Source organism: Anser cygnoides, chromosome 3 (genome assembly GCF_040182565.1).
Source record: "Anser cygnoides isolate HZ-2024a breed goose chromosome 3, Taihu_goose_T2T_genome, whole genome shotgun sequence".
NCBI lineage: Eukaryota > Metazoa > Chordata > Aves > Anseriformes > Anatidae > Anser > Anser cygnoides.
Window position 1 is genome coordinate 89,380,558 of NC_089875.1, and position 21,382 is coordinate 89,401,939.

The window sequence follows — 21,382 nt, forward strand, 5'->3', positions numbered from 1 at the left end:
TCTTTTTTTTTCTAGAAGAGGTAGTTGCAAGTCTGACAAGAATTTCATTTTCTGCCCAAAGGTTTGCTGTCAGATGAAAAGAACATACTGTACATTAACTGCTAAATAGATTAGCTTTCATAATTTGCACTTATTTTAAAGAAAAACAAATGCATTAGGCAATCTGTTTAGAAATGTTTAAGGATAATGAATGTCTGAAAAGCTGCTGATATGAGTGCCCTCTTGCTGGCCGTTACATATTTTTCAGAACAGCTTTAAGAATATTTCAGTTACTGACCCTAAGCAGAAATGGATCAGAAAAGTCTGGAGCATTTTAAAAACGAGTTTCAGAGACATTTAGCAAAGAAGCTTTTTTTTTTTTTCAGAAAAAAGTTAAAAAGTTAAGTGGTTAGATACTTGAAAATATTTTCACTTATATCAGTAAAGTTTCTAATCTAGAAATGGTTTTGGTGTAAATGGCTGTAGGTCTTTTAAAAGAAATGAGATTGCTAGTCTACATTAGCATGTCAATGCATTTTACTTCTTACATTTGTACATTTTAGAATAAACAACACATGGTATAGTTTATTATAATCAGATGATAAATTTCATAGAGATTTATGTCACAGTCCATTCCCCTTTAGAATCTTTATGTTTGAGTGTAGGGCCCAATCCTGCCATCCTGTGCTAGGAGTGGGTGTTTGTGCTATGAGTATTAGGCTCCACTCACTGTACTAAAGAAAAAAGTTGTCATGACACTTTTTAGTTTTAAGTTATTTTCTGCTGTATATATTTATTAAAGCTTAGGTCTGAGGATTTTGGTAGAGGAATCCTTTTATTTTGGTAATAAAATTAATAGCAGTTCTTTGGAAAATAAATGATTTATTTTAGCTGTTTCTACAGTAACACAAGAATGCTTTAGAAATGAATGACCTCCTACAGGCAGAATAGTACAAATTCAAGTGACATTTTCTTGCAATGAGGTTTTTAGCATATCATAGGAACTTTACGTAATGCTCAAACTGTGTAGTGCTTCTTCCGTCCTGACAGAAACAAGGACTTAGTGTTCCAGGAGACTTAATGCTGTTTCATGCATTTTTTTAAATTACACATGCTGAGATTTTTGAGTCTGACATTTGAAATTGACATTTGATAATCTTTGGAAAATTATCTTAGTTTTACATAGCAAATTAAATATGTATCAGAAAAAACAAAACCACCACCACCAACAACAAACAAAAACGACCCCCCCCAAAAGCAAACAAAAAGGTGTTTCTAGACAATTGAGAGTGGTGTTAACTGATTAACTGTTGGAACAGATGGTTAAAATATTAAAGGACTATGACTTCCTGCTGGCCTTATCCTACAGTGGGGAACTCAGGAGTGCTCTGAACAGAGTCTCTGTCTTATGAGTCAGAACCCTCCTGGTTTTCATCTTCTCAACCTTTTTTCATTCACAGGAGCACAAGACACTTGCTCTAACAGGGTCAAGTGAGAATTTCTTTTGTGTAGCAAGTCCTTCAGGACTTCCACACCATGTGCACATCCTCTCTCACATAGGCAGTGTGCTTGAAGGCTGGTACTCCAGGAGTAACCAACTACTTTGCAGCTTTCAAAGAAGAATATCAGCCGATAGAAGTAGTTGTCTCCTCCAGTGCTGTGGAGAATTTGACCTCTGGAGTCAGCCTGAAAGCATTCTGCCACCATCTCATCTGATGTGTACACTCGGTTCCTCTGCTGCAGTGCCCTAGCCTACTGACTTAATGGGATACTCTTGGTGTATGCCATTGTAAACAAGGCAGGACTCAAACCATAAAGTTTTGGTATATGCCTCTGCAAGAGAAGGGTCATTTATTTAGCTGATTCTGATTTTTTTTAGGATGCTGGCACAGACCAATCCTCTGCTTAACTTCTATCAAACATGGCTTTGCATGAAATTTATCACTGCAGGTTAATTTTGAAAGTTGGTCTTAAGAACATGTATAGAAAATTGTTTAAACTTGACCCAAACTGCATGTACAGCTCCCACTGAAATCAACTGGAGCTGTGTAAATGTTTCTGAGGGGAAAGGCCATTTGAATAAAGCCATTTGATTTTTATGAATGTCAACATTTAAATTTTAGCTGATTCACACAGTCTTGTGTTCAATGACAACAGCAATTGCCTGTGAACTGTGGGAAGCAAGCCAAGTAGACACAGGGAAACAACTTTAATATTGTATTTTGTCTCTGGCATACTATAGTGGAAAAACTTAATATGGAAACTGGACATTGCAAAAGTCCAGAGCTGGGTGTAAGACTGTCTGAGAGTTACCAAATTAGTTTCTGAGACTGTGTCTGCATGGAGCGATGGTAGGGATGGATAGGGTACTGTAAACAGATTGCAGTTCTGAGCTAAGGACTGCTGTGGAGAATCTGGATGGCTGAAACAGGTGACTAGCTTGCTTCCTTCCTCATCTAGGGGTTTGAATTGTGTGTACAAGCATTTTGTTTCCCCATGTACTCACCATGGCTTACATCTGTGTTTTGTACTCCCGAGCATCATAGGACTGAATGTGTGTTAGGGAATCGTTTTTAAAACCAGCTGCTTCCTCACATGCTGATGACATGGGGGCTATATGCAATTAAGGCCACTCTTTAGCTTCCAGTTCCAGTCAGGAAAAAGCAGGAGTCATTTGAACGTTAACCACTTGAGAGCCTGCCAGCCAGCACTTTTCCTTCTACCACTGTGCAGTGTCTTTCCCCTCTCCTTATCCATCCTGCTTAAACAAACAGGTGAGAAGCAGATGTACAACAAACATTTCTGAACATGTGAACCAAAGAACAGAATGACTGCTTCAGTATTACAGTAGATTATTATTATTTTTTTTTTCCTAACGTAAGCAAGTCAACTAGGTATTTTGTTTCAGTCTGAAGGAAAAATGTCTCATAGGTCTACTTGTATATTTGCTGGTCACTAAATTATGCTACTGTTATTGTGGAGTGTAAATATGTTTCTTGACTCTGAGTGTAGTAGCTTAGATAATACTTGATGGAATCCCAATAATTTCAGACTTACAGTTGGACTGCATCTCAAACACAGCTGCTCTCCTTATACAAAAGCACTTGTGAGAGATTGTAGTGAAACAGAAAATAAGCTGTCGGTGAACTTCCACCTCACACATGAGGTGCAAATCAAGTTAGTGTGTTATGTTAAAGAAATGTTCTCGGTTGTAGTGTAACACATAAAAAGTCCAATTTCCCTTAGTAGGTAAGTTGTCTTGTCAGCAGTTTCCAACTATTTGAAGTCAGAATTTTCCATTTAGGTCTTGTGGTTTGGTAGGAATCCCAGTCCCTTTCCCTCTCTTACCTTGCCTTATAAAAAAGACATTTAGTTCCAAAGGATTTTTTTTTTTCAGAACTAACATATTACAGTTACTGGTGTTCATTACAGTCCATTCCAAACAAATTATTTTCCTCTGTTATTTAATGACCTCAATAATGACTTAATCAATAACAGTTTTAAATATACAGTTATGTTTGCAGTGTTTCCAACGTATATCATTAACTGTAGTGTCCAAGAGTAGACTTGCAAAAAATTGTGCTGTGGTAGCAGATACTTTAATACTGAAATCATGTTGTGGCAAAGCCATGTTTTAAAGAAGCCAAAATAAAGTGACTTGTATATTTATATTACATTAAAATATGGAAAGAAAGGTTTTTATTGTTAGACATCTGTGCATTCTATCAAGTTAAGTTTTCCATATTTTTTCCATTTGGATTGCCTTAATATTTTTTTTTTTTTTTATTGTATGAAAAAGCCAAAATTTGGGAGTAGAAGCTTAAGAGCAGACAGAAAAATTGGTGTAATTTACTTTTGAAGGCAAATCCTTTTTCAGGCTTCCAGGAAAATTGGTCTTTGGGGTTTAGATTCTGCCTTGGCTTTTATTTAATGCAGTCACTGAATTCAGTGAGACTGCATGAAGCATGAACTGAGTCGGGTCTTCTCACTGTAACTTTTTCACTATATGCAACTACTATTTTTGTGAACTGGTAAACAATTGAACTTTAGCTAAACCTCCATATCTTAACCTGTTTTTGAAGAGAAGATGCCATAAATTGTGGTGACTTACATTGTGAAGCTAAAAACTGATTTGAAGAGTAAAATTGTAAGAAGTAATGCAGAGTTAGGATGGAAAAAGAATTGCCTTCAGAAAAACATGATGGGATGTCCCAAGATTGTGAATTAGAACTGGAAAAAACCCTACAGCACAAAGGAGTTATTTAACATGTTCTGTTAGCTATGTTTGCTAGAGTCAGCTAGGTGACTGGAGTGGTAGCCTCTGATTCTGTAATCTGTGAAGTTGGTGATTCTTATTATTCTATCAGCATTGCTTGCAGATACGTTGATATTAACTTCCATTTTATCATTTAGCCAAGTGGGATTCACTGGCTCAGTTTTAATGAGGTTGTGCTGGCAATGATATAATTCCAAAATGAAGCCTTTCTGCAGGTAACCCTGTTTGTTCCAGTGGTATTGTGTTTGGAAGCATTGCAGCTTTGCAGTGGAAGTGAAAGACAAATGAGTATGAAAACTGAAAATGCGGTTTATGACTGTGAGCAACTTGCTGCTCTGTCTTGGACTGAAACTGCTTCATGCTTCTGAAAAGTGAGGTCTGGGTTTGTGATGAGCTCAGACAGTGGAAATTGGATAAGTATTGAATTTCTCTGTGTTCAAAGAATTTTGAATCTGGTCCTGTGGTTTCTGTAGTATAATATACGGATATATTTTTATCAGTGCAGGTGAAACTTAGCCATGATGCCATAAGGCCACCTCAAGTGTTTAAGTCCTCTCACTAATCAGTCTCAGAAACGTCCTGTACAGTGAGAAAGGCCACTGAGAATATATGCTGAAGAACCAAATGCTTCTGTGTGTATATGGATCTGTTTTTGTACATCTGGTTTTGTAGATCCCTTTTGCAGATTTTGCTACAGTGAGGCCATTGCATTAAAACCAACAGTCAGTGCTCTTTCCCTGCCTCAAAAGCCAGCCACTGCAATAGGAAAATTGAACATATGTTATAAATGTATGTTAAACATTAAACAGAGGCACTCCTTTTACTGCACCACTTCAGACCAATGAGCTCCATTTTTAAGCAGTGGAATTACTCTGGTGTGTTAGGTGAGACTCACTCATCCAGCTGACAACTGGATTTCACAGACTAACAAGCTGTTTCCTTCATTCCAGGCTGGCTGGAACAAACTATAGTCAGGAAGAAGGTACAAGTCTTACAAGTGGAGAGATAAGATTGTTTTCTGCTGTAACTGCTGTATGATGTAAACACACTGCAAATTAGTTGTAAACAGATAAAATGAAATAGCAGGTAGATCTAGTAAGCAGTAAGCAGTACTCAAGGAAATAAGAATAGTAATATTAACTAAATAAATAATGTTGTCAGAGAATTTGAATGGACTATTTCACTCATGTTAAAGTCTTCTTTATTTGCCCATCAGAAAAAAATTACACGTGAGGGTAAAGATGAACAAATGAAGGAAAATTATTTACTTGTGAATTAAAACCTATGCAAATGAGCTGCAGCACTTTTAAGCATTGGCTTCATTCTGAGACTTCACTTAATATCATTTTTATTTTGCAAATTTTAAAGCATAACTGCTAGGGATCTTGTGCAGTATGGGATAGGTTATTCATAGCTTAAAGTTAGCTTTCAGCATTTTGTTGAATAAAGCCATCAGTTTTCTCTTGGAACTACACATGTATGTTATTTAAACTAGTGTTGACGGGCCAAAATTTTGATTCTGCTTTTATGATCATTTTAGTTTTCCATTTGTACTTTGCTAACTTTTGCTCTTTGTATTTTAGCGACGATTTATTGTTTTCTTTCTTGCAGAACGTGGTTCACCTCGTAATTTGGTTACCACAGACATAACTGACACTACAGTTGGGTTATCATGGACACCAGCTCCAGGAGCAGTTAATAACTATAGGATAGTATGGAAATCACTTTATGATGATACAATGGGAGAGAAGAGAGTCCCTGGAAACACAGTGGATGCAGTGCTGGAAGGCTTGGAGCCAGAGACTAAATACAGGATTTCAGTATATGCAACCTACAGCAGTGGAGAAGGAGACCCTGTAGAAGGAGAGGCTTTTACTGATGGTGAGTGTACTATGGCATTACCACCATTTGTAATATTCAGTTCTTGAAAAAATTATAATATTTTCGACCTTATTTTTCTTCACCTTTACTTTCTGAAAAGTCCCCTAAACCAAAGTCTCACCTCAAATCAATCAATTCTAGCTTTTTCTTTGACCATTAAAAAAGGAAAGTCTTTTCTGTGTCATGTAGGGTTCGATTCAGCGAGAATTACCTCCAACTTGAGATGTGATTTTTGTGAAAATTATTCTGAAGCCAGTCTTTCATGGGTGCTTTGTGTGACTGCTGGAAATCTGCTGGAATAAGTAATGTAGATATAGTAAGTAATGTAGATAGAGTAAGGATGGAAGACGGTAAATTCCCATAGGATCAGTGAATTTCCCTTCCAAGTTATTTCCCTTTTCAATCTTCACAATCCTCAAACTGAAGCTCAGGGGGAGATTTTGATCACAGAATCATAGGATCATAGAATATCCCATGTTGGAAGGGGCCCCTATGGCCCCCTGCTACCAAAACCTTGCCATGTAAACCCACAGAGATCATTGGGTTCAAATGATGGCTCCACACAGGACCACCCAAAAATCAGACCATATGTCTGAGAGTGTTGTCCAAATGCTTCTGTGGTGGTTTTATCCTTCGGGGCAGCTGAACTCCTCAAAGGTAAGGGCGAGAAAATGTGATGAAAAGGACTCAAGGGTTGAGATAAGGACAGTGAGATCACTCAACAATTATCATCACAGGCAAAACAGACTCAGCATAGGGAGAGTTATATAATTTATTATCTATCACTAGCAGAATAGCACAGTGAGAAACTAAAAGCAAACGAAAAACACCACCCCCATCCACCCTCTTCTATGTCCTCCCCCTGAGCGGTGCAGGGGAATGGGGAATAGGGGCTGCAGTCAGTCTTCGTCTTCGCTGCTCCTTTGCGGTCACTCTCTGCCTTGGTGTCTCCAGCGCTGTTTCTCACTGCTCTCTCCCAGCTGCTATTGTGCAGCAGTCTTTTGCCCTGTCTTAAATCTGCTCTCCCAGAGGCCCAACCAATGTCGTTAATTGGCTCAGCTTTGGCCAGCAGTGGGTCCCTTTTGGAGCTGGCTGGAGCTGGCTCTGATCTGACATGGGGCAGCTGCTGGGCTCTGTTCAGAGGCCACCTCTGCAGCCCTCTGCTACCAAAACCTTGTCATGTAAACCCTTCTTGAAAACAGCTTCTTGAACTCTGGCAGGCTCAGTGCTGTGACCACTGCCCTAAGGAGCCTGTTGCAGTGCCCGACCACCCTCTGGGTGAAGAACCTTTCCCTAACACCCAGTCTGACCCTCACCTGTCCCAGCTCCATGCCGTTTGTTCCCTCGGGTCCTGTCACTGTCCCCAGAGAGCAGAGCTCAGCGCCTGCCCCTCCGCTCTGCTTGTGAGGGAGCTGCAGGCTGCCATGAGGCTTCCCCTCAGCTTCCTCTGCTCTGGGCTGAACAAACCAAGGGAACTCGTCCGCTCCTCATATGTCTTGCCCTCCAGACCCTTCATTATCTTTGTGGCCCTCCCTTGGACACTCTCTAACAGTTTTACATCTTTCTTATACTGTGGTACCCAAAACCGCACATAGTACTTGAGGTGAGGCCACACCAGCACAGAGCAGAGTGGGACGGTCACATCCTTGACTGGCTAGCAGTGGTGTTTTTGATGCACCCTGGGATATGGTTGGTCCTTCTGGCTGCCAGGGCACACTGGTGACTTGCTACCAGGACTATCAATAGACCTGGATCTGAGACTAACTGACATTTCATCTTTGTGGTGCAAACACAATTAGAAATTCTCAGTTTTTTGGTCTGGGAGAGGATACTGTAGCCTGCAAAGCCTACCTGACTGTGTGATGAAATACTGACTGATTCTGGTATGCCAGTTCTGTTTTGCAACAACCTAGATGGTTTATGTTGGTTCACAACAAGCATTACATACCTTTCATTTCATTTCAGATCTTTTGTAACATTTCTACAGTCTGGAAAATATCTCTTAAAAGCTGAGTGCTGCAATCTGTAGAGAGAATGCTTTATTAGTCCTTGTCCTTATTTCAGCACTAATACTGTTCTACATTTAGTGTTCAGTGACTTTCCAAATACTCATGAGTATTCTATGGGGCCCAACACTCAGGAGTTCAGGCATTTACTAGTACTGTATCAGACCTGTAAACCCAAAATTTAGAAAATCTTAAGTTTGTAGATCATTTTGCTCATTAAAAAAGGGCTATATATAATATATATATTTCACTTATGATATATATAATATATATTACATTATGTATCATATGTATATTATATATAATATATATTTCACTTTCACTTTAGCATCCTGAATCCATTACTTAACAGATTATCACTAAGTGCTATTAAGTAAACCTCCCAGTTAGGCTGTGTCATCATGTAATCACTTTTTTTGGTCTGTAATGGAAAATGGACTTAGGTTTATTTAGTTCATTATAATCATAAAAGAAAGTAACAATGCCCTGTGAGGTTTACCTGTGCTTCCCCCAATGAAATACTGTCATTTTAAAGAAGGAAAAAAAACCCAAAAAACAGCTAAATTAATTTTGTAGGCATGCCTTTGAACATATCTTTATGTGACAAAGTAAACATTTACCCATATTTTTGCACTGAAAAGTGTCACCAAATGCCAGGACTGTGACAGTAGACAACGAGACAGAGAATACAATGAGAGTCACGTGGCAGCCTTCACCTGGGAAAGTCTTGTCTTACCGTGTGTACTACCGACCGCGCAATGGAGGAAGGCAGATGTTTGGAAGAGTAAATGCTCCTGCCACAAGCATAGTGTTGAAGAGACTTAAGCCTCGAACTACATATGACCTCAGTGTTGTTCCAATTTATGACTTTGGACAAGGAAAATCAAGAAAAGCAGAAGGAACAACAGGTATATACATACTTTTACAGGGTTTGATCATTAAAGTTTTCTACTGTAAACTGGTAATCATAATACACAGAAAAGCTGTGGTGGAGTCTGCTAAGATTATGAGTTGATATACAAATTAAAGAAAATGTTAGAGGTTGAGAAGAGAATTTGATTTGTTGGAAATTTCTGTATGAGATCCGAGCACAGCTTTCTGCTGTTACAGTGAGGGTGTAGATGTGGTTTATGTTTGGAAAATACCAGACTTGTTTTGAAACACTGTCACCAGAAGTTAAAACAAGTGTTGTGTGAGGGAGACAGTATTTGTCTACAGACTATTTAATCAAGCACTGCCAGTTTCATTATTTGCTTTTTTGGTTCTGGTTATTGATTAAATAACCATTAAATAGTTTTTGGTAGCCATATTTTCTGTGGAAAACCTGAAGCACTTAAATTGGCCAGTAGGTGACTTTAAAGAGTCCCCAGTGAAAGCCTGACTGACCTCACAGACCATTTCCTTTTGGACAAGCAGTCTTCTCTCTCAGAAACTCTAAAATGTTTAATTCCTGGTGAGGGGATTTATGGGGTCAAAACAAAACTAATTTAAGCTAATTTTCTACTCTGCATTGTTTGTGTCTGATGCTGGTCTTTTGTTTTGTAAGGAAATGGTCTCTTGCTCTCCAGATCAAAGCAAGGGGATTTAAAATCAGTTTTCTGCTTCCATAGGTAGAGAGCTGTTACCAAAAGAGATTTTTTTCTGAGATGTTTCTGCCCTTGTTGGGCAGAGGTACACTGAGATACACTGTAAATACCTTATGCCATTCTTTGTTCTCTGGCTCACCTACCCTTTGTCATTTAAAAGAAAGATAGCTAATCTAAGCTGGTTGTATAGTCTTTCTCTGTAATAAATAGAAAGACTGATGGTGGTTAGTCCACGGTCAACATTCACTGTAAAATCAGATGGATATTTAAGACAGGTGAGATAAATTACTATCTACCCTTCAATATGTTGACTGTAGAGGGAGCCTTGATAACAAACATAGACTATGTGTCTATTGTTTAGATAGCTAAAATTAGGTGAAGTGAATCTCACCTTTCATATCTTGATACTTGTCTTTAAGTCAAAGAAAGAGACAAAGAGTTTAGGGTTGAAACTAATACTGGATTTACATGTGCCTTTTTACACAAAAGCATATTTGTCATTTTTTTCATAGGCAGACCTGATTTAAATCCTTTTATTACGTTATTGCAGCCTCTCCCTTTAAGCCACCTCGAAATCTGAGAACTTCTGATTCAACTATGTCCAGCTTCCGAGTAACCTGGGAGCCAGCCCCAGGGCGAGTGAAGGGGTACAAAGTAACTTTCCACCCAACTGAAGATGACAGGAATCTTGGAGAACTAATAGTAGGACCATATGACAGCACAGTGGTTTTGGAGGAACTCAGGTATGGATAATAATAATCTCTTTCTTTTTTTCTTTTTAAAAATAACTTTAGCTTGGGGCTTTGCTTAACCATGATTAGGGATTGTAATGCCTGGCAAAATCTACTGTAAATTAGGAAGTATTTTTGTCAGTAAAATGTCATGATCTGGTGATGCAATCTTTGAGAAGAACCTGGCAGGGCTATTTCTGAGGTTATTCACATCACTTCTGGTGTTCTCATAGGAACTGAAGGAGGCAAAGATATGGGCAAAAGTTGCATTCTGCATTTCACATATGATGGTATTAATGGGGCAATGGAGAAGACAGCAGGGATTTCTAAAGTTTCTCTGAAAAGTTCCTTAACTTATGTAAAAAAAAAAAAAAGAAGCCTAGTTTAGTTCTTGATTCATTTTCTAAGAGGCCAGGATTTATAAAGTAGGCTTCAGAGCAAGTCAAAATCTGTTATGAATTGTATGCATATAAACTTGTATGCATATTAAAAATGGTATCATTAAAAATCTTAAATTACTTGAACAAAGAAGACTATAAGTTTATGTATAGAGTCTAAAACCAGCTTCAGGTCAAATCTTCACTGTCTTGTGGAAGAACTAGTATCTGTGCTTCACATTTTAACACCTTCTTCTCTGTGGAGTAAAACTATGAAGACTTCATAAGCAAAGTATCAACATTTAGCTAGCCAAGTGACTTCAGTTACAGTATATTTGTTTAACTATTTCAGGGCAGGAACTACCTATAAGGTAAATGTTTTTGGAATGTTTGAAGGAGGAGAGAGCAACCCACTTGTTGGACAGGAGATGACCACCCTTTCAGATACTACTACGGAGCCATTTTTATCTAGAGGTAAACATGATTTTATTCAATAAAATGCAGTCTTGGCTTTTGGATAAAAGAGATTGAAAGCTTCCCTGCATTCCGTATCATTTTTCTAATGCACATAAATATCTATTTGCAGGATTCAGTAGACTCCCTAATCTGATGACATAACCTCTCATCTGAAATGACCACTAAATATGCCCTAGTTCATGTTTCTAGTCCTCTGCTCCCTTTAGATGATCTTACAAAAAAGATAACTCAGGCAACCCATGTTTTGCTGATTACTGAAAGCCATCTGCATCACATTTTCAAGCCATTCACATCTGTGTTAAATCACATAAGGTCAAATTCTTGAACAGAGGTCATTGCTCATCTACAGGGGTGTTCACAGGAGTAGAACAAAGAATTTTGGGCAGATCTCTAGCCATTTGCTTGTCCTTATATGGTGACTTTTCCTTTTAAGACTAAGATCATATAATGGGCAAAGATCTGTTAGCTGGGGATGTCAGAATATTACTGTGTATTATTTAAGTTTATATGCAACATAGCCATTATTTAGTCACTTTTACCATAGAAGGAGGAGATTCAGTACAGAAGTGCAAGTGCTGAGTGTTTTCCAGTATCTGAGAATTTCTTCCTGCGTAGCTAAACATTCCAATCAAAGTTTCTATGATTGGTATGACAGCAGCTCCCTTGATGTGGTTAATGGGCCTCTGTATGTTAACTGAATCTTGTGGCCACTATACTTGCAATTAATACTGGATGAAGAGAGTTTCAGGGCTCACTCCTCCGTCATGGAAATCATAAAGAGCTTGTCTGCATCAAGTTGTTGCTTTTTAGTAGCCAAGTGTACACAAAGAAGTGAAGACTTCTCTGCTATTTTAAGGTTTGTATAACCATCAGAGAGAAGACAGAATTTCAGGAGGACAAAGAGCCTCAGTGCAAACGCATCTCAGAGTTAAAAACAAAACAAAACAATATAAAAAACCTTCTGAAAATTGACTCTATATTCTTCTTGCTTAACCTCTTTAATGCCCTGTTTCCACATCGGGCTGTGTAAAAGTACTACCCTCACTTTTTATTGACAAAGTTTTTAGAAACTTCTGAAGTTATTGCTGTCCCACTCAGTGTAATGCAAGAGGGTAAAACTAAGAAAAACTACATAACAGGCCATCAGTGACATTAAAGTAAAGCTGTAATAAGTCTGGCAGAAAAATAATTACACCAAGAGTGGTTTGTTATTTTTTATTACACCAGCTGTCATTTCTGTCTTGAGTGTTATATTCTTTAAGCTATTTAGTTTTACTAATGCATGGATTTGAGTCATGGTTAATGTGAGAAATGAATTTTATATCTGGGACTGTAAATGTAATAGTACATTATTTATTAATGGGGGAAAAAATTGCCCTAGGTGCCTTTGCTAGAATTTTCCATGTGGGGAACTATGGTAGTTGGAAGAAAAATAAAAGTCAGAATAGTTTAACTTTTATATTGTACAAGAAGCTAACCTTAACTTCCATATTAAAGTTATGCATGCAAGTTTTTGAACTAACATAATTTTACTTAAACACTACTCCCAACTTATTTTATTGTCCTGACTAAAGACTAGATCTATATTTTCTATGCAGAAGAGGATCATGCTTTTAACCCCCAGGTACATGGAATAGTTATATTCATGAGTCTGCAGTGTTGGATCAATTATGTGGAACATATATGAAATCACAATATCTTTCAACTGTGATGAGTGTGGCTGATTTTTCTCAATGGGATTTCTTCCATATAAAGACCAGAAGCTCTGATGGCAGGAAGCCAGAAAATTTGCAGCTGGTAACACAATCTACAGGAAAAGAGAGAGAGCAAGGATTTTTTTTTTTTTTTAAATGGCTGTGGATAAAATTATTGTGTCTTTCTGCTTTGTATAAATATTTTGTGATCTTCCATGTGATGAAAACAATATGATGCATATTTTATTCTGTAATTTGTGAACTGAAGATACCTGAAGTAACTTCCTACCTTTTCAGAACATTGCAGCTTTATATAAATGTTTGTTCTTGTCCCCTCTCTATTTCTTGAACTGTGTTTATGTTTGTGTATCTTCTAAACTGTGATCTTTCTTTCCTATATGTGCAAACTACTGTACCACCTGTATTACTAAGTCTTTTGTCCCTGAAAATTCAGAAATGATATTTATATGAAAGTGGTCGTTATATATTCTGTTAATTCCACTGCTACATAGTTGAAAATTGAGCAATAGTTTAGTCATAAACAATAGACTAAAATACTGTGACATTGGATAATCTGATAATGTTCACTGCCATGTCAGTGGTTAGCTCAGTAGTCCTTTGGAAATGCTCTGAAGTAGTTTATGAAATCTCTGAAAGATGGTTATCAGCCATCTTTAAAGACCGAAATAGATACTGACATGACAATAGGGAAGAGCACTGGCCCTGACATTTTAGAAGGCTTATTTCTAAAAGGAAATGTACATGAAAAAATTTATACAGCTTTTGCCATGGAACTAGTGACTAGTGTGAATAACGTTCACAAATAGGTCATACTTGACAGAGTGCCAGTGAATAAAACTAGAGCTATTTTGGAAACTAACTCATGACATATGTCATATAAAAGAGGATTGGGAAAGAAAGCTGTCATGCTAAGGCTATATTTTTCTGGTTGAAATCTATCATGCTAAGGTTATATTTTTCTGGTTGACATGGCAGGTTTAGAATGTAGAACCAGAGCAGAAGCTGATATCGTGCTGCTGGTGGATGGCTCATGGAGTATTGGGCGGCCAAATTTTAAAACTGTCAGGAACTTCATAGCCCGTATCGTTGAAGTTTTTGATATTGGTCCTGACAAAGTACAGATTGGTAAGTCGTCATATGTCAGAGAGAAAATGAGGCATAGTTGCTGCATAGCTACATAATAACTGAGTAAAAATGGCTTTTTCCAGGTCTTGCGCAATATAGTGGAGATCCAAGGACAGAATGGAATCTGAATGCTTACCGAACAAAACAAGCTTTGTTAGAGGCTGTAGCCAACTTACCATACAAAGGAGGCAATACTCTAACAGGTATGTCACACCACTAGGATTTTCGTTAAGCTCCATGAAAAGAATTCTAGTAGATGACCCCGGAATTGTGTAGGGGGCTCAAATTCATCCATGATGAAAGGGCCTTATAGTTCTCTCCAGTATGGTTGGAAGAGAATGGGCCTATGTATATGCATACATATGTATATGTATGTGGACATATGGAAGTGTACATGGAAATGTATTCTTAGTGGAAATTTGGAGAAAGAGAGAAGGAAAGAACTTGGGTGATGAAGAGCTTGGGTTATTGTTGAGCATATGAGAAGAAGAAAAGGTAGTTCCGTGTCAGGGTTGTCATTAAAGCAAGGTGACCCAAAAGGGAGGCTAGAGTGGATCATACAGGAGCGTGATGCGTAGGAGGTAAGAGATTATAGACCTTCAAAGGGCTGAAATAGTGTCAGTTGCTGTTAAGCGTACATGACGGACCACAACTAGATAATGAGTGCCTCTTGAAGTGGTAAATTGTGGAATGATGTTTTCAGAGTGAAATCACTAGGATGAAATGCTAGCCTTTATCATGACTGTATGTTGAAACAGTTTATAGTGATGGTTGCCCTCTTTGTGTCATGCTAGGAATGGCCTTGGATTTCATCTTAAAAAACAACTTCAGGCAAGATGCAGGCTTACGGCCCAGAGCTCGCAAAATTGGTGTTCTCATTACTGATGGCAAATCACAAGATGATGTAGTCACCCCTTCAAGAAGACTCAGAGATGAGGGAGTGGAACTTTATGCAATTGGTAAGTATTACATGAAGAGGTTGCCTGAGCCAATTTCCTCCCACCCCTCTGCTAAGAGTATAGAGAAGTGGAAACACTAAAGTACCTGAAAAGGGTACTTACATTCAAAGAGTGTGTTTAAGGGCTTATGTTCATAGTGTTATGTTTCATAGTTGTCATTTCTAACAAGTTTTGTTTTCATGTCTTCTATGTAAGGTATTAAAAATGCAGACGAAAATGAATTGAAGCAGATTGCAACGGATCCAGATGACATCCATGCTTACAATGTTGCAGATTTCTCCTTCCTGGCTAGCATAGTTGAGGATGTAACCACGAATCTGTGTAACAGTGTGAAAGGTCCAGGTACATCACATTTTCAGTCTAGTTCATCCTTCTTCCATCTATGTGCTTGTGATGCTAATTCCTTTTTATTACTTACTGGGAACACTGCGTAGCCCTGGGCTGTTTTTTCAGCTGCTAGTGTGAGGAAGTTGTGCAGACCACCTGGACTACCCTGTAGGGATTCTTCCTTTCATTTAAACAATGACTGTGTTATACCTAACACAGCATGACATGGCTGGACGTGCCTGCCTTTTTTCCCAGAGTCAGGAAGTACGTTTCTCAGCGTTACCTTTTTGCTCAGTGTGGCAGGTTCTTTGATGATTCTCATCCAATAAAGAAACTTTTAGCAACCCTACTGTTTTTAAGTATTAATGTCTGACAGCTCAAAAGCAAAGCCTGGCATGGAAAAACAGTAATGTTAGCTGATGGTACTCCAAGGAAACACTGGAGTCTTTTTTTTTTTTGATTTTTTTTTCCCTAAGCTATTTTTTGTCTTGTTCTAGTTTGTTTTCAGTTGTCAGTTTCTGACATTTTCATGTTGTTGATTCCTGATGACTTAAGATAAATTAATACATTTTTAACTTTTTCCACGTGTAGGTGATTTGCCACCTCCCTCTAACCTAGTTATTTCAGAAGTGACACCTCGTTCTTTCCGTCTGAGATGGAGTCCACCTCCTGAGAGTGTTGATAGATATAGAGTTGAATATTACCCTACCACTGGAGGTCCCCCTCAACAGGTTTGTACTGAATGTTTCTCTCTGAGATTGGCCACAATAACATTGGAATTCCACATTACAGTAACATCATTCTAAAGTTTTTGTTCATTAGGGTCTGTACAGTATAGGAGAAAATGAAAAAAAAAAGGCTTCCAAGGTCAAGAATTTCAATAAATGGTAAACAAAATTCCAAAAAATAGGAGCATAAAGATGGCTTTGGTTGTTTTAAAATTATTAATCCAGGAGTAAAATGTATTTATTAAAAAGAGTTTACTGATATTTCCAGTAATTCCTTTCTGTTCGTATTCCATTATCCTATATCAGTTTAAATAAGTCTGTAGTAGGATTTTTCTGAGCATATTCACAAGTAAGCTCACTGTCCTTTTAATACATTTTCTTGTTAAAAAAAAAAAAAAAAAGAGTGAACTCGGAATGTACCATCTCTGAATGTAGCTTTTAAATCTTAACTCAAATTTGACTCATGGTGAGTTTAATCTTAGTAAAACATGACCTCAGGATTTGACTTCTGATTTGGGTTGGAACAATCATTCCAGTGCATATGGACTTTACAGCTTGACTGCTTGCTGGCATTGCTATTCTGCAAGGTGTTGCTAGTGGCATGTACTGTAATAACCTGGATTATCCTGGATGCTTGAAATATTTTTCCAGGTGGTAACATATAGTGATGGCACTTTCTTTATGTTGCTGAATAATGTAAAAATGTACATCATGTGTGAAAGCAGGGTGCAGAGTGAATGATGCTAGCTATATCCAGTCATGTTGAAAACAAGTCTGCTTGAGCATTCCCTACAGCTTGCTTTGCAAAAATAATGTTATACTGTAAGATAAAATATGTAGAAGATTAACACTATAGTGATTTTCAGTTCCATACCATTGACTTCTGAAGAGTTTCACAAGGAATTATTTTTCTCTTAGAGACAGGTTTACATTTGTTATACAGTTGTTAACATTCATTCTCTTTTATGTAGTTTTATGTAAGTAGGATGGAAACTACAACAGTTCTGAAAGATCTGAAACCTGAAACAGAATATGTTGTTAACGTGTTTTCAGTGGTAGAAGATGAAAGCAGTGAACCTCTAATCGGCAGTGAAACAACATGTAAGTTATAATTGTGATGTGAATAACATAAGAACCAATTTGATATGAGGAGAACTTTTCAAAAGAACTTTTAGCACTGTGGGCTTTATTTTTAGAGGAAACAAAATTTTTAATTTCAATGGTCAGATTGTGTTACCCTGGTTGTTGAGATCTTGTCTGGAAAGCTGTAGCAAAGAGAAATTGCAGTGTGGAAAAAATGTTTGTTCCAACTTCATTCTGGGCTCATAAAGCACAGGGGTATACACCTTCTTAGACTAGAGCAATAGCAATGAATTACAAGGCAGAGTTTATAAACTATAGAAATTTGGTCAGATAGAAACCTGTAGTCCTTCATTTCCATATTAGATAACTAATTCTTGCTACTAGCAGACAGAATACTATATGAAATTCATTCTGATTTTATCAGATTAATTAAAAGTATGTTCAACACAATAAAATCACTTCTGTGAGACACAGCCATTATGTTTTTACTGTCAGCTGTCTACAGGATTGATTTAGGTGGATTCTGTGCTGAATGCAACATAGGGTGACTTTCCTCCCTGTTCAAGAATATTGAATGCTAGTGTCTCATTTCAATTCTGTCATTGTTTTGCATTAGCCTTGTCATAAATCCCTAAAGAAGCTACATGATTTTCATAAAGTCTGTGATAATTTTTGATATTTATTCGATAATTTGAGAAATATAGAAAAAGAAAGTATATAAAATCTTTTTAGAAGTGCAGATCTCAAAGTAGTCATGTACTGTTTCATATTAGATCATTCATGCGAGTTAATGTTGCTTTTTAGAATATTCAAGTATTCCAGTGCAGACCTGTAAGATAGTTTTTTAACTGTGTGTGTAGCAAATCTATAGCACATTCAAAATGTGATGACAATTACTTCATTCTTAAATTAAGCACCATTTAAAATACTACTACTTGTAGATGACTTTTCTACTGCCTGTAATGTACCCCAATACCCATGCACAATATTTTCTGTGATATACTGTGATGTGAAATATGAAAAGTGAAAAAGGTGAAAAAAATTAATATATATTTTTTATATGACAGTGCCAATGTCTTCAGTTAGAAACCTGTATGTTTATGACATTGGATCAACTTCTATGCGAGTGAGATGGGAACCTGTCAATGGAGCTACAGGTTACTTGTTAACATATGAACCAGTGAATGCCACAGTCCCAGCCACAGAGAAAGAGGTAAGAGAATTTGTCTTCACCTCTTGTACTCTACCAAAATAATAAGAAAAACCAATTTTCTTGATATATCATAATAACCAAAAGAGGCTGATATGTAGCACTCAAAGTGCAGTGATTACTGGGTTATTGTATACAATGACATCAGACAGGAAGCTGTAAATATACTGTGAATCTCACAAAATTCCCTTGAGGTTAAATCATTGCTTGCTCTTCTGCCTTTGCTTTCTTCAGTTTTTAAACATGGTGTGTTATTTTTCATGTACAGATGCGTGTTGGACCATCAGTGAATGAGGTTCAGCTGGTAGACCTCATCCCCAATACTGAGTACACTTTAACAGCTCATGTATTGTTTGGTGATATCACCAGTGACCCACTCACCTCCCAGGAAGTGACATGTATGTACATCTTGATTTTTGCTTTGTTGTTATTGCTTCAGCAGAATTTACCTTTCATTTTATTTCGTGCAACAGTTTTTATATATTCTGTTTTATTTAGAAGACCATCTTATCCATATTTTATGCATTTTATACCACTCTCACATTTCCAAAAGATCTTATGGGCAATTTCAATGAAAAGGTACCTACTATTAAAAGAGGAACCTTTTCTTTTTTCCTTCAGTAATGAAGGAAGTTATAGTGTTATAGAGTTTTTAAAAAGGACTCAGTCTTGCTTGCATTTAGAAACCTTGTTCTCAAATTCAGACATTCTCTAAAATACAGAAAATGCAATGCCTCCCCAAATATTAATAAAATTGGAAAAGTTAGGTAAGAAGGAAACATGCCATACAAAGGGAAAAATCATCTAACCATGGCTTAAACATAGCTTACCTTTCCTTAAACATCTTTCCTTAAACATTTCCTACTGCCAGAGGAATGTTTCTGGGCTAGATGCACTCTATATGGTAATCTTTATGTTCTTGAAAAATGTTAAGCCCATACATGAAACTGTACATGAAAAGTTAAGTTTTTAAGCTCTGTTACTTCTGTATTGTGCTCATAATTTACAAATATGAAGCTACTTGTTTATAGCTGTTTTGCTTATTGCTGGGACAATATGTTCTTAAGCTGTCTCAGATAATGGCCTGAGCAATGAACTTCATGTAAAATTATTGCCTCCATTTCAATGCAATATATGAAAATACTTAATGACTGCTGAGAGACCTGTGCCTCTGCTGTGAATAGCATTTTCACTTACTACCGTCATTATTTTTACAGTACCTTTGCCTGGACCAAGAGGCTTAACAATTAGGGATGTTACTCACAGCAGCATGAATGTCCTCTGGGATCCTGCTCCAGGGAAGGTTCGAAAATATATCCTAAGATACAAAGTAGCTGATGAAGCTGACATAAAGGAGGTAAGCAAAAGGAATGTTTTTGCAAGTACTTGGTGGTTTTCTTTTGAGGAGCTAGCTTATTAAATAAATAGTAAAAGCAATGTAGCAAGCCAGCATTAAGAACAGAGAACATCAGTTCCTGGAATTTGCAGTCAGGAAAGGGTACTGATGTCTTGGAAGCTGAATAAACTTGAGATGGATTTCTTCTTTCTTTCCCTCCTCCTTCTCCTCTTAAAGAAAGGAAAAAAAAGCTCAAACTGATTGGAGAATTATTCTGTGCTTTGATAAATAGCCATTTCTTCTCTCTGCTTAAGTGTTACCTTGCCAAGCTTTTAGAATTAGAACACGATTGCAGAATAAAGGTATGTTAGCCCCTCTGCCTACTGGCAGCTCATGGGTGAGCATTGTTAGAGATGTCTTTCTTACAGTTACGTGCAAACATTCCATAATTTTACTGCTGGACATGAATATAACTCTTTGAGGTTTAAATGTGTTTTTCTAAATGAATGAGAATTTTCTGTTAATTTTCTAAGTGAATGAGAATTTCTGAAAATTCTGTATCCTCATTTCCAAATCGAATTAAGCAGTGAAAGAGTTACAAAAAGTTTACTGGTATCTGAGAGAATACTCTTTGCAAGGACGGTTAGTGGATAGAACTCAATATTCAGATGTAAATGTATGGCAACAAATGACAAAATTTAGCATAGAATACTTTTCTATTTCTATTCTAATACTTTCCTATTTTTTAGTACAGGGATTTCTAACATTTGATCAAATGCAGAATCAGAAATAGAATAATTTTAAACACTTAAGTCACTATTTTTATTCTTAGGTGGAAATTGACAGACTCAAAACCAGCACCACTCTTTCTGACCTTTCCTCCCAAAGACTGTATAATGTAAAAGTTGTTGCTGTGTATGATGAAGGGGAATCTCTACCAATAGTTGCAGAAGCTGTCACTCGTAAGTTTTCCTAACAACCCTTCTTTTAGTTATTTTAACGTTATATTCTATTTCAGTATGTTGCAATATATTACTAAGTTAAGGTGGAAACATAATTTCATCTGTCTGAGAAATATTTTGTTTGTAGCATTATTTGCAATATAATAATCCCCAGAAATCTCAGATGAGTTGTATTTTACTACAGTGAACACTGAAACTGGTCTGCAATGAGGAGGCAGAGCAGCAACTGAAGCATAATTATTGACATTAAGATGCTGAAGGAGGAATGTAAAGGTAGAATTAGAGAACGCAGAGGAAAGGGCTTGCAAGTCTATACAGTTCTTTGATATCTAGGAAAGCAAGTGAGAATCTGGGACGTATATTAGGGGCTTAAAGAGATGTGATCTTTCTTCTGGTACCAGAGAGTTTTTATAGCATGAAATGGTAAATCAGCCTGTACTTTTAGAGATGTTATTCAGGGAATCATAAAGGTGACTCTTCAGTAATAACAACAGAACAAGAAAATCATATTGCACGGAGTGTAAGAGCAGATATCCATGTAAGAGACATGTCCAACTAAAAAGAAAAAGCTGACATCAGGGAAGCCCTCATCCTGATCTAATCTTATGATTTAAGAACACAGTT

At 37.2% G+C, this 21,382-nt stretch overlaps 1 protein-coding gene across 9 annotated transcripts in view; it reads left to right on the top strand.

Moving 5' to 3' along the window:
• COL12A1 (collagen type XII alpha 1 chain) overlaps window positions 1–21,382 on the top strand; it is a 97,555-nt gene that overhangs the window by 27,423 nt on the left and 48,750 nt on the right. For 6 of the 9 annotated variants that reach the window (XM_048050420.2, XM_013172137.3, XM_048050422.2 and 3 more), the window contains exons 14-27: window positions 5,867–6,136; window positions 8,784–9,050; window positions 10,279–10,471; window positions 11,189–11,310; window positions 14,004–14,153; window positions 14,237–14,356; window positions 14,948–15,112; window positions 15,308–15,454; window positions 16,031–16,170; window positions 17,139–17,268; window positions 18,318–18,463; window positions 18,729–18,858; window positions 19,678–19,817; window positions 20,629–20,758. In XM_048050420.2, the coding sequence (XP_047906377.1) occupies window positions 5,867–6,136; window positions 8,784–9,050; window positions 10,279–10,471; window positions 11,189–11,310; window positions 14,004–14,153; window positions 14,237–14,356; window positions 14,948–15,112; window positions 15,308–15,454; window positions 16,031–16,170; window positions 17,139–17,268; window positions 18,318–18,463; window positions 18,729–18,858; window positions 19,678–19,817; window positions 20,629–20,758 (2,250 nt within the window). The remainder of the gene's footprint in view (window positions 1–5,866; window positions 6,137–8,783; window positions 9,051–10,278; window positions 10,472–11,188; window positions 11,311–14,003; window positions 14,154–14,236; window positions 14,357–14,947; window positions 15,113–15,307; window positions 15,455–16,030; window positions 16,171–17,138; window positions 17,269–18,317; window positions 18,464–18,728; window positions 18,859–19,677; window positions 19,818–20,628; window positions 20,759–21,382) is intronic. The other 3 variants (XM_066994644.1, XM_048050424.2, XM_048050425.2) reach the window with 1 other exon arrangement.